The following is a 13,531-nucleotide window of genomic DNA, read 5'->3' as shown; positions in this document are numbered from 1 at the left end:
TGCTTGCATGAGTTGTAGAATCTTTTGAGTATCTAGAGATCTAGAGAGTTGAAGTAATTTCTGGTCTCCTTTGGAGGTTTTTTCAGCTATATTCTCTCCCATTTTGGCCAGGTGTTTCAGGTGGCTCATGAAAGAGGCAGGCATACATTTTGTTTTGGAGTACATTTGTCCAAGGGTGCCCTGGTTTCTAAAACTTTTACTTTGGTTGTAATATTTTAAGATATTTTGAAGACTGAGATCTTGTCTGCAGAACCAACGTTGGAATTGTTTTATTTTAAGTTAGCTTCACCTCAAGTCCTGCTGTAGAATGTAAGTAGTCTAAAAATATTTAAGGAACTCAACCTTAGCAATGGTCACTCTTTTGAGGTGTTAAACATTTGTTCTGCTGATTTGGGTCTTAATTTATATCTTGATGGAGTGTATACTCTGTTGGAGACTACTCCATCTCTGCTGTGATTAAACCCCTATGATGGCCCTGTGGAGTAAGGGTCATCAGAGGCAGACCTGTAATTCCTAATTTAGAGGGTGGAATTAGAGGTAAATGTCAGGAAAACCCTGTTGGTAAAGGGCAGTAAAAACTGCTCAATGCATTTTCTTTTTTCTTTTCAAAAACAAAATCACATTTCAAGATTTTCTTCTTAAATTAAATTAAATAATTAATTGTGTGCTACAAGGCTCCCTCCTGCTGACGGATCCTTGCACTAAACAGTTAACTGCATTGACAGGAGCTGCTCTGACAACCGTTCCTGCCAATGCTTTATAAATGTCCTCCAGTGCGGCTGTCATGTACAAGTCTGGTGGGTGGTCCCTCAACCAGGGCAACGGAGTAATTTACTCCATTGTGCTGGTGGAACAACGAGCTATCTGTCAGTATAAAAATTAGGCCATTAGCTTTTAGACTAAACCTCTTGATCTGGGTATTTATCTTTTTACCATAATATCAGTCTCTTTTCAACTTGGTTTGTTAAGGTATATTAGTAGTTGGACCTCCATTGTATTAGTCATCAGAACACTTTATCGTAAGGTGAATCACCAGTTTCTACATGTCTTGAAACTTTAAACACACACGCACTCATTCATACATACACATATACCTGGTCTCAGATTGGGTATGATCTTTATTTGCAAGTTGAAGCAGATAAATGGTACAATAATCATGCAGCAGGGTCAAGGAGCGGTGTCAGTCAAAGGGCATTGGTAAGCTTCATAGTGTCCTGGTGTCATTTGTTATCGTTGGAGCACTATATGCCTTCTTTCAAGTGATGAACTGTGCCCAGAGAAGATTGCGAAAGAGATTTATTCAAAAAACACATGTTGGCCAATATTTGATGTAAAGTAAGTACTGAAATGGTTGACAGATGATATAAAGTGAATTCTGGAATTTGCAAACTTTTCTGAGGAATAGTGACTTTGAAAATCTGAAGATAATTGATTTATGAAACCTCATTGTTGGCTTGAGATGGAGGTAAAAGAAATGGTCAACCAATGGATGCTTGGCTGGAGGATGGTGGGTGGAGAGAGAAAATTGTGACTAAGAATTAGGCTGTGAATCTTTATAGAATGTAGGGGGTGTAGGTTAAGTTCCCATTGGTTGATGGGATCAGAGCTTGCACTGGGTATTAAAATGTACAGCTCCCAGGTTGAGCTCCCATAGATGAGCAAGAGTTCCAAGCTATGTGTCAAATAATTAAATGGGAGTTAGAAACCTTTACTCAGCTCTCATAAAGCAAGGAGAAGGAAGAGGTATTAGAGCGGATTTCCACGGTGTGAGTGGAACTAGGAAGTTATAGGCTGAGCTCCCACTGGGTGAGGAGCAACTGTGGCCTATGCTGATCTTCAATCAGGTGAATTGTTATAGGGGTCATAGACTGCACTATCAGAGCAGCAGAGTGTAGGTATTAAAGGCTGAGCTCCCAGTCACTATTGATTTGCTGGGTAAGTTAAGAATGAGTGAATGGGAATAATAGGCCCCAAGCAGAATAGATTTCTTTGGATGTGTGTATGGGAGGTAGGAAACTGAAGCTTAGCTTCTGTTGAGTGAGTGATAGTAGGTGGCCTAGCTCATAACCTGTTGTGTCCATGGAAGTATGGAGCACAGGCTTCACTCCCACTGGATGGGATAAAGTCCTAGTATAAGTAAGTAGTGGTAGGTTAAACTCTGGCGGAATATAAATGGGGTGAAGATGAGCATGTGTCCCATGGTTAGTAAGAGTCAAAGGCAGAGCTTTACAGGTTTTGTATTGATTGGGTATAAAGAATTTGGAAGTTAACACTCAGCCATTGTGTGTTGGGAACTAGAGGACCATGCATGTTCTTGCATTTGGTAAGTGAGAGTACCAGATCTCATGCTGGGTTATCACTGAGTTAGTAGGAGTAGAAGAGTGGAAGAGACCCAGGTCTAGCTTCCCTTGAATACCTCAATTAGGCAAAGGACAGTATGGAACATAGCCTGTGTTCCTCCTATACAACTGAATGTAGGGAACATAGTGAGTGCTCGTCGATGATCTCTGCTGCATTCCCATGAGGTAAGTGGAGGTCGTAGATCTCAGGCAAATAATTCAATGACTGAGTGGGTTATACTAATATACAACTTGTGGTAGGTAGTATTGGAGAGTTTCAGGCTGACACTCCTTTTGGCAAGTAAGGTTTAGAGGGTGGTCAACTCAGCCTGATCTTCACTGGATGAGAGGAAGATTGGTGCTCCATGCGGATTTCTTATTGTATGATGGAAGTTGAATATTCCTGGCTGAACCTTCAGAGGATGAGAGGGAATTTTGAGCAGCAGAAAATGAGCTAATCTAATACTGCATCAGAGCTAACCTCCACCCCACCAACAGATTCCACCACCTGGTATGTGATCTCCACCTTGTCAATAGTTGGCATCTCCACCTGGTAAGAGACATTCACCTCATTAACTATCGACTCCTCCACCTGGTCTGAGATATCCACTCTTTCAACTATGGACTCCACCACACCGTATGTGATATCCTGCCCCTCCATTGTAGACTGTACTACCTGGTATGAGATGTCCACTCCCTCTAATGTGGTATCTCCCACCTGAGCAGAGATGCCTGCCCCTTCAACTGTGTACCCTCCTGCTTGATATGAAATGTCTACCTCTTCTACTAAAGACTCACCAACTTGATATGCCATTGCCACCTCTTTCTCCTTGTCCTGCCTTAACTCATATGATATAACCTCTGCCTCCACTAGGGATTCCCCCACCTGGTATGGGATATCTGCCTCATTCGCTGTGGGCATTTCCACTTGGTATGAAATGATCACCTCCTCTTCTGCTGGTCCCTCCATCTCGAATGAGATGTCCACTCCCTTTACTGTAGATTCCTCCACTTTGCATGAAATGGCCACATTCTCAACTATGGACTCCTCCACTTGTAATGCAATGTCTGCTTCCTCTGTGGTGGAATCACTCACTTGATATGAAATATCTACTTCTTCTACTGTAGTTTTCCCAACCTGGTAAGAGTTGTTCTCTCCCTCTATTGAAGATTCCCCCACCACATATGAACTGTCCATTCCATCGACTGTGCATGTCACCACCAGGCATGAGATGTCTGCTTCCTCTAGTAGAGATTCACTTACTTGATATGAAATATCCACTCCCTCTACTGTAGTCTCCTCAACCTGGTAGGAGACGTCTTCCCCCTCTATGGTATTTACCGCCACCTGGTATGAAATGTCTTCCCCTCCTACTGTAGATTTAACCTCCTGGTATGATAATTCCACCCCATCTGTGGTGTTCTCCCCTGCCTGGTATGAAATGTCCACCTTGTCTACTGTTGACTCCTCTACCTGGCATGAGATGTCCGCCCCCTCGACTGAAAACTCCCCCCCTGTGTATAATATCTCCACCGTCTCCTCTATGGGTCTCTCAATTTGGGAGATGTCTACTTCCTTGATTGTGGAATTTGGAACCTGAACTGTGATCTCCTTTTGCTCAAGCGAATACTCCACAACCTCTTTTGTGATCGCCTTTGAATTAACTGTGGGCTCCTCAAGCTGGCATGAAATATTCACAACTTCACCTATGGGCATCTCCCTCTGACAGTAGAGATTAACCGCCTCTGCTTGGCATGATATTTTGTTCTCCGTTTCCTCCTGGCATGAGACTTTTACCACGTTGGCTAAAGGCAGCGTTTCTATGGTACATGAGCTCTGCTCCTTCCTGAATTCATACACCTTGAATTCTGAAGACTCTTCATCCTCTTCCTCTCCGTCCTCCTCTAAGAACTTAATCACAACCTGTAAGACAAAATTTCAAAACAAGCCTTGAGGAGAGGAAACTGCAATTCATATGGAAGCACAATATCTCTGTCCCTTCTCTACATCTGTCCTCAGTTTTAGGGCAAAGACTGTCTCCCTAAATTCCAGAGCAGGTAGAACGAAACAAAAACATACTCTCATTCTTCTTAACATGTAGGGACTATTACCAACTGTCTATCCTAGGGACAACAAACACATGGATGGAGCTAACTGTAATGTGGGTTACCTGTTATAGGTTTCCTTTGCTGAACAGTTGGGAGGTATTTAACACCTAAAAAGCAATCCTTAACTCCTTTATAAACATTCATTTTATAGTACTTGCATGTCTACAATACTTCACCCACACCTTCCTGGTTCCTGCAAAGGAGTGCTCCTAAAGGCTCAACACCCCTAATTCTTAGGGCATTCAGTCAAAATATTGAAAACAAATATTGAGATGCAAAACTATCGAGTTGTAATATCATGATGCACAAATATTGTGTGCAAAAATATAATTGCTAAGAATATCGTTTTTATGGTAATTAATATCGATGTTTAAAATATCGATGTTAATATAAATGTTAAAATATCTGTTAATATCACTTACAAAAATATCGATTTTAGTAATATAATTGTTTAATTATTTTTATGCATTTTAGTACATATTTTAATAGTACATGTTTTCCATTGTATAATTATTGTTAAGTCTTTAAATATAGTTTGTACATTTTTAGCTTTTAAATTTAATTTAATAAAATATTTTAGTGCTGTAGCAGGTTGTGGGATTTATAGGGGTACAGAGTGAGAAGAAATTATTTATAATTATTTAATAATAATTTGAATTATTATTAATTATTTATTTGATAATGATGTCAATTGTGTAATTGTTTTTTCTATTATGTTTCGGGTGCGGGCTGTAGGGATTTGTAGAGGTATAAGTTGGGGAGTAATTAGATCATATTTAATTGATAATTATGTAAATTATGTAATTAATGTAGTTTTTTATTTATATGTTTGGTGTGGGTTGTGGTTTTTGTAGGAGTAAAGGGTGTTAAGGAAATTAATGACAATAATTTATTTGATTACTAATTGTTTAATTGATAATTACTTATGTACATTGTGTAATTAAGATAATTTTTAGTTATATATCAGGTGTGGGTTGTTGGATTTGTAGGGGGTGGGGAGTTAATTAAATATTAATTTAAATATTAATATTTCTTGTCATTGAATGTAGTTGTTAAAATATTTATTTTGTTTAAAGCAAACTACTCTCTCAATTGTTGTACAGACTGGAGTGGAAATAGTACTTTTTATCCCTCTGCAATCCAACAATTTCCCTACGGTTGCACTGACTGGAGTGGGAATCATAAATTATTACCCCCCTCCCCCCGGAGTCCAACCCTTTCCCTACTTTTGCACCGACTGGAGTGGGAATAGTAAATTTTACCCTTCCTGAGTGCAACCCTTTCCCTACTGTTGCACTGACTGGAGTGGGAACAGCATATGTTACTCTTCCTAAGTCCAACGATTTCCCTAATGTTGCAGATATTGGAGTGGAATAATGTATTTATTATTCCTCCAATTTTATAGCTCTGTTTAAATTCTTTAATTTTATATTATGATGTTTCTGTGTATTTAAAATTATATTATTTTTATTTAGTAATGTTTGTAATATGTTAAATATTTTTAGCAAAATGTAATTTTTCATATTGTTTAATTTTGTATGTGTAATTAAATTGGTCTGTTTAAAAAAAAAAAAAAAATTCCAGTTCATTTGTACAGGTTTTTAATTTGTGTCTGTGTGTGTGTGTGTGTGTATATATATATATATATCAATCCAAGATACTCCTATTCGTGCCTTCAATCTTTAAGGGGTGGCGCAAGACTGGCGGAGAAAGACCGGTAACCAATATGCATCCAAAAACGAGATATCACTCGCGCTCTCAGAAACTTCTAACGCAGATTAACCAGACTCCGATTTAAACAAGTTGGGGGTTTATTCCAATCATAAACCCGCCGTGACGCGTTTCTCCACCGTAGCGGCTTGTTCACACAGCGTTTGTAAAAACAGAATGCCAATACATACATTTCTAAATTAGTGAAAATAAACAAAGGACTTCTCGATATGCAACAACAGTTTCTGCAACATGGGCGCCATATTATACATGCAATTATAGCCCGATTCACCCTTAATTTGATCGTTGCTTCATGTATTGTTATACAAATATGTTCTAGATATTGCACAAGTTGTTTGACTACATAACATGTGTCATCACTCCTCTCCAGAATGAATCAGATGGAGGACTCCCCGCAACCGAGAGGAAGGGGCAGAGGAAGGGGTACCAGAGGAAGAGGAGGAAAAGGTCCAGGCAAAGAAGAAAGAAAAGAGAAAACTACGGAGTACATGGGAAGAAGACAAACACGCTCCAGGAAGAATTAGTAATGGATGATGGGATGGTAAATCAAACAATCGTTAATCTAACTACTAAGACTATTAGCAACAAAGATAAAAGAACGTTATGCTTAGGACTTTCATTCTGTCCCGCAGTTCCCATGAATTATGTTGAAAGTAAAATCGATGTGTTCAAATTTTGTAGGAAATTGAAACTTAAAAAGTGGCATAAACGGAAACCAGCCAAAAGTGAAGAAAAACATCACATAGTACGAACCACACAGGAGGAAGAATTATCGACTGGAGATATAAATACCATGATTATCCTTCATGAAGTTCAAAACAATCCAGACGAGACACACATGAGCCCAGATTCACTGCTCATTTTAGATGAGTTAGAGATTAAACATGATAAGGCAGCCTGTAGTGACTTCAAACTACAATCCACCTTTGTACCTAGAATGGGCCATGATAATATCGATACCTTCCAAAAGCTAGTGAGCACTGAAATGCTAAAATTCAGACAGAAAAATTGGTCAAAGAAAATAAAGAATTTTAAGCATAATCGAACAGCTACCCAGAAAAAAGCTATAAATGATCTAGCAACGGATGAGAGTATCGTAGTGAGACCAGTGGACAAAGGTGGCAATATCGTTATCCTACCTAGAAAGATGTATGCCAATGAGGCTTTACGCCAACTCAATGACAGTAAAACCTACATCAGTGCTACATGGGTGGAAATATAACAATAGCCTTTCCAGTGGTTGGGAGTTACTCAATGAATGGAAAGACAAGGGTTTGCTAGAATGGGAGGAGTTCTGCTTTTTGAAAAGGGACTATCCCATCCTACCAGTCATGTATCTGCTCCCAAAGATTCACAAGAACAGGGAGAATCCCCCAGGTAGACCAATTTTTCATCTCTTGATGAAAAATTGGTCTACCGGGGGATTCTCCCTGTTCTTGTGAATCTTTGGGAAGGCGGGTTTATGATTGGAATAAACCCCCAACTTGTTTAAATCGGAGTCTGGTTCATCTGCGTTAGAAGTTTCTGAGAGCGCGAGTGATATCTCGTTTTTGGATGCATATTGGTTACTGGTCTTTCTCCGCCAGTCTTGCGCCACCCCTTAAAGATTGAAGGCACGAATAGGAGTATCTTGGATTGATATATATATATATACACACACACACACATACACACACAAATTAAAAACCTGTACAAATGAACTGGAATTTTTTATTTTTATTTTTATTTTTAAACAGACCAATTTAATTACACATACAAAATTAAACAATATGAAAAATTACATTTTACTAAAAATATTTAACATATTACAAACATTACTAAATAAAAATAATATAATTTTAAATACACAGAAACATCATAATATAAAATTAAAGAATTTAAACAGAGCTATAAAATTGGAGGAATAATAAATACATTATTCCACTCCAATATCTGCAACATTAGGGAAATCGTTGGACTTAGGAAGAGTAACATATGCTGTTCCCACTCCAGTCAGTGCAACAGTAGGGAAAGGGTTGCACTCAGGAAGGGTAAAATTTACTATTCCCACTCCAGTCGGTGCAAAAGTAGGGAAAGGGTTGGACTCCGGGGGGAGGGGGGTAATAATTTATGATTCCCACTCCAGTCAGTGCAACAGTAGGGAAATTGTTGGATTGCAGAGGGGTAAAAAGTACTATTTCCACTCCAGTCTGTACAACAATTGAGAGAGTAGTTTGCTTTAAACAAAATAAATATTTTAACAACTACATTCAATGACAAGAAATATTAATATTTAAATTAATATTTAATTAACTCCCCACCCCCTACAAATCCAACAACCCACACCTGATATATAACTAAAAAATATCTTAATTACACAATGTACATAAGTAATTATCAATTAAACAATTAGTAATCAAATTAATTATTGTCATTAATTTCCTTAACACCCTTTACTCCTACAAAAACCACAACCCACACCAAACATATAAATAAAAAAACTACATTAATTACATAATTTACATAATTATCAATTAAATATGATCTAATTACTCCCCAACTTATACCTCTACAAATCCCTACAGCCCGCACCCGAAACATAATAGAAAAAACAATTACACAATTGACATAATTATCAAATAAATAATTAATAATAATTCAAATTATTATTAAATAATTATAAATAATTTCTTCTCACTCTGTACCCCTATAAATCCCACAACCTGCTACAGCACTAAAATATTTTATTAAATTAAATTTAAAAACTAAAAATGTACAAACTATATTTAAAGACTTAACAATAATTATACAATGGAAAACATGTACTATTAAAATATGTACTAAAATGCATAAAAATAATTAAACAATTATATTACTAAAATCGATATTTTTGTAAGTGATATTAACAAAGATATTTTAACATTTATATTAACATCGATATTTTAAACATCGATATTAATTACCATAAAAACGATATTCTTAGCAATTATATTTTTGCACACAATATTTGTGGAGGAGTTACCTGGAAAACATCTCAAGATATGTAGACCATTTTTTGTGAGAATTTGTTTCTACTCTTCCATCCGACGTAAGGGATACGAAAGATTTTCTGAATAAAATTGCTAATCTAGTGTGAAGAGAGGATTACATCCTCATAACCTTAGATGTTAATTCACTCTATACCATAATAGACCATGAACAGGGGATACAAGCTTGTGCAAAATTCCTAAAACACAGAAACATCAGCCTTTTGGAAAATACTGACAGGATCTTAGACATGATCAGATTTTGTCTTATGAATAACTATTTTATGTTCAATGGATCAATATATAAGCAAGAACACGGTACCGCGATGGGCACTTGCTTTGTGCCGAGTTTTGCGAATTTGTTCATGGGTGCGTGGGAGGAGGACAACTGTACCAATACCAAACTAGAAGAATCATTACCAGGGTCAAATTGTGGCTTAGGTACATTGATGATATGTTTGTGGTGTGGCAGGGTGCAGATAGAGATGCAGTGCGTTTCATTGAAGAGTTAAATCATAATGAAAAGAATCTCACCCTAACTAGTACCATCAGCATGGAGGAAGTTGAATATCTAGATACACGGGTACAAGTGAAAAACAACATCATACACACGATCCTCTATTGTAAATGTACTGCAGGCAATACACTACTTCATGCTCTGAGTAGCCACCCAGATAACCTGAAATGGAGTATACCCTATGGGGAACTACTCAGAGCAAAAAGAAATTGCAGTTCCACAATTGACTACCTTGAGAAGAATCAATCATAATTGAAAGATTCAAGACAAGAGGATACCCTGCATGGGTCCTCAAAAAGGCGGTTGAAAGAGTGAAAACAGTAGAGAGATCTAGTACTTTGACAACATCAGACAAAATGACCACAGAAAGTGATGATGGCAATACAACATGCATGATCATGACATATAATGGACACTCTGCCTAGATACGTAAAGTAGTCTACCGACACTGGGAGATTTTGAGAAACTACCCTACTATAGGCAAGACTCTACCCGCAAGACCCAACATAACATAACATACAGGAGAGGACGCAGCTTCACAGATTCACTGGTACATAGTGATTTAAACCTCTAATATTGGTGTAAGAGGTATAGATCTACAAGGTTTCTTCCCATGCGGCCACTGTAAAGCCTGTGGGAATATCAAAATGGTCAAGGAATACTGGAACACCAGTACCAATATCATGATTAACATCTCTCAATTTTTGACATGTATTAGCACGTTTTTCATTTATGTGTTGGAATGTCCATGTAAACTTCGTTATGTGGGCAGTACGACACATATGGCAAAAAAACGTGTGCTAGAACACATGAGGGCGATAACTAACAATGACAAGCAATATCCTATTGCCCGTCATTTTGCTAGCCATCATTTTTCAGATTCACCAGATTAACATACTATGCCATTGAACAGATCTTACCCAAGGCCAGGGGTGGCAATTGAGTTTTAAGACTTGGGCAGCGGGAATCAAGACACATAATAGGCATGTGTACCCTCTTCCCAAATGGCCATAATCTGGATGAGGAAATGGCCATACATTTACAAGAAGAATAGCAATTAGTAACTATTGACCTGTTTTTAATTTGTAGATTTTGAAAGCTTATCTACAGTCTGTCTAATGTAAATATATATTTATTTCCCACAGGAGGAAAAGGAAGGGAATACGTCGCTGACCAATGCCAATGAGATCCCTACCCTTTTCTTCAGACCAGTACAGGGGTAAACTAAATGCCATTCAGCTACTATCAGTTTTATTGGATATGTATTAATAAGAGTGAACTTATATGGACTTTCTTTCTTACGATAAATTTTATATAGTCACTAAGCTGACTATATCATGTGATCACCCACTAATAAGGGTAACAAATGAAAAGGGAGATCGAGCGACCGAGAAACTATCATAATTAATGCACTAGAACGTAATGCATTAGCATGAGTATATTTGTAACACAGTCGCAAATAAGAAGGTTTTGGTACTACATAGACCAGAATACCGTAGTAGTGAGAGACGGGTCCACTACTTTCATTGACAGATCCTAGACATAGTTGGTTATTAGAAACAATGGAGTGATGACACATGTTATGTAGTCATGTAGTCAAAAAACTTGTGCAATATCTAGAACATATTATAGATCAAATTAAGGGTGAATCAGGCTATAATTACATGTATAATATGGCGCCCATGTTGCAGAAACTGTTGTTGCAAATCGGGAAGTCCTTTGTTTATTGTCACTAATTTAGAAATGTATGTAATGGCATTCTGTGTTTACAAACGCTGCGTGAACAAGCCGCTACGGTGGCGAAACGCGTCACGGCGGGTTTATGATTGGAATAAACCCCCAACTTGTTTAAAACGGAGTCTGGTTCATCTGCGTCAGAAGTATCTGAGAGCGCGAGTGATATCTCGTTTCTGGATGCTTATATATATATATATATATATATATATATATATATATATATAGTTTTAAAACTTACATAAATACAAAATTAGTAAATTGTATTCAAATTATTAATAATAGTTTTAAATTATGTTTGCATTTACATGCACACACAGGCTTGTATTTCTTTAAAAAAAATATAACGTTTATTTATATTTTTAATTATTTATATGTATAAAACATATATTATTGTTAAATATTAAAATATTTAATGTTTATTATTTTTATGTATATATCTGTAAAAAATTATATTTGTCTTCAATATTAATGTACAATATGTTTTTTCAATATTTTAGTGATTTACATTGTAAGTATAGGATAACAAATTTTTGTGTTAAATATTTTTGACACAATATTTTGTTATTGAAACAATTCAGAGAGGGAATCCTCTTTATCCCTTCCAAAAAGAATTAAAACCACAGTCCTGATCAAATTATGCAGCAACAGAGGAAGTGATAATCATACATTTTCTTTCTTGACCGCAAAAAAGACTGCCCAGACATTAACATCAACACATTAAATCACGTTTTCCGCGACACCTGAAAATGAACTGCAATTGACATGCCATATTTTCAACAAACAAGGCCTCCCACAGTGGCACAAACTGTCTTGTCATCGTACACCTCACCTCTCTTTTTAGCGCCTTCTTATAGTCTTTGGACATTGTGCTTTTGTTTTTATAATGAATGCAATTTGTTTGTTAATGAGGAAGTTTCATTTATATATGAAATTTTGGACTTTGCAGTGTACCAGTGTCTGGTATTTTTTTTACTTTAAATAATTTTCTATATGACCTTGCAGTAACCTTACGGGTTGGCCTGTTATGAGGATATGCCAATCCCTTTATTCAATTGGCCATCCTAGACCTTCATACCGACATGATGGGCCACAAGCACTTGGAAATGGCATAAGTGAGGCTTATCCCATGCTCCCTAGTAAAAGTGGATGCGAGGGTTGCCAGATAGCTTACAAATTAGAGGAACATCAACTCTGAAAGTACTGCACATCATCATCCAATACTTGGGTTATCCTCAAATGCACTTGTTGACAATCTTGAACAACGAAGAAGTATGAAACCTTGTTATTCCGGCATCTTCAACCAGAGTTCAGATGTCCTTTTTCGATGGTCTTTATTGAAGCATATAGTGAGCAAACATCAGTATAAAAGTTCAGGAAAACAATGCATCATAAAATCACATTAATTTAACAGTACTGTAGCAGAAGATCAGTCATAGTTATTGTTACTAATCATCCCTGGATATAAACTCAGTCATCATTCATGCCACATGTCCTTTCGAGTAACACATTGCAGAAATGTCTAACAGTCTTCACCAAATATGGGCCTGATTTAGATCACAACGGTGATGGCTATCCCTTCCACCAAAATGTAAATCCCATTATATCCGATGAGATTTATATTTATGTGGACAGGATATCCGTCACCTTTGTAACGGAGTAACCCATCCGCAGAGATCTAAATCACGCCCAACGACTCTCCAGTGCCAGACATTGCCCTAAACATCATTGGCATTAGTGGTTTTGGGACCACCTCCATATGTCAGAAGGACAATATATATAAATATGACATGCAGATCAGATAAGATCTCATATTCGAGGCAACTCCACCCCTGTCCACCAAATGAATCTAGGCAATGTGTCTTTATTCATCCAATATGGATATTTGGAATTGCCTGAAGATTGTGTGGACCTGCTGAAGGAAGCCAAATGTCCTTTCACCTGCTCATTATGTGCTTTCAAATGGAGAAGTTTCAACATCAGGGGCCAGATGTACGACCGTTTGCCCTTTTGCGACCGCAAAAAATGGTAGCACAATGTACCAACTCTATTTTGTGAATCACTAATGTAATAGCGACTCAGAAAATAGGGTTACC

The 13,531-nt window shown here is 37.3% G+C and overlaps 1 protein-coding gene across 1 annotated transcript in view; it reads right to left on the bottom strand.

Annotated features, from left to right (window-relative positions):
* Positions 1-1,100: 1,100 nt before the first annotated feature.
* LOC146833291 (uncharacterized) overlaps positions 1,101-13,531 on the bottom strand; it is a 315,536-nt gene continuing 303,105 nt past the window's right edge. The window contains exon 9 of the mRNA XM_085601001.1: positions 1,101-4,263. Coding sequence (XP_085457127.1) covers positions 2,794-4,263 — 1,470 coding nt within the window. The 3' untranslated portion in view covers positions 1,101-2,793. The remainder of the gene's footprint in view (positions 4,264-13,531) is intronic.

The sequence above is a fragment of the Triturus cristatus genome, chromosome 4_2 (assembly GCF_964204655.1).
Source record: "Triturus cristatus chromosome 4_2, aTriCri1.1, whole genome shotgun sequence".
Lineage (NCBI taxonomy): Eukaryota > Metazoa > Chordata > Amphibia > Caudata > Salamandridae > Triturus > Triturus cristatus.
Note: the sequence above shows the minus strand (reverse complement) of the source record. Positions and strands in the feature narration are given on the sequence as shown.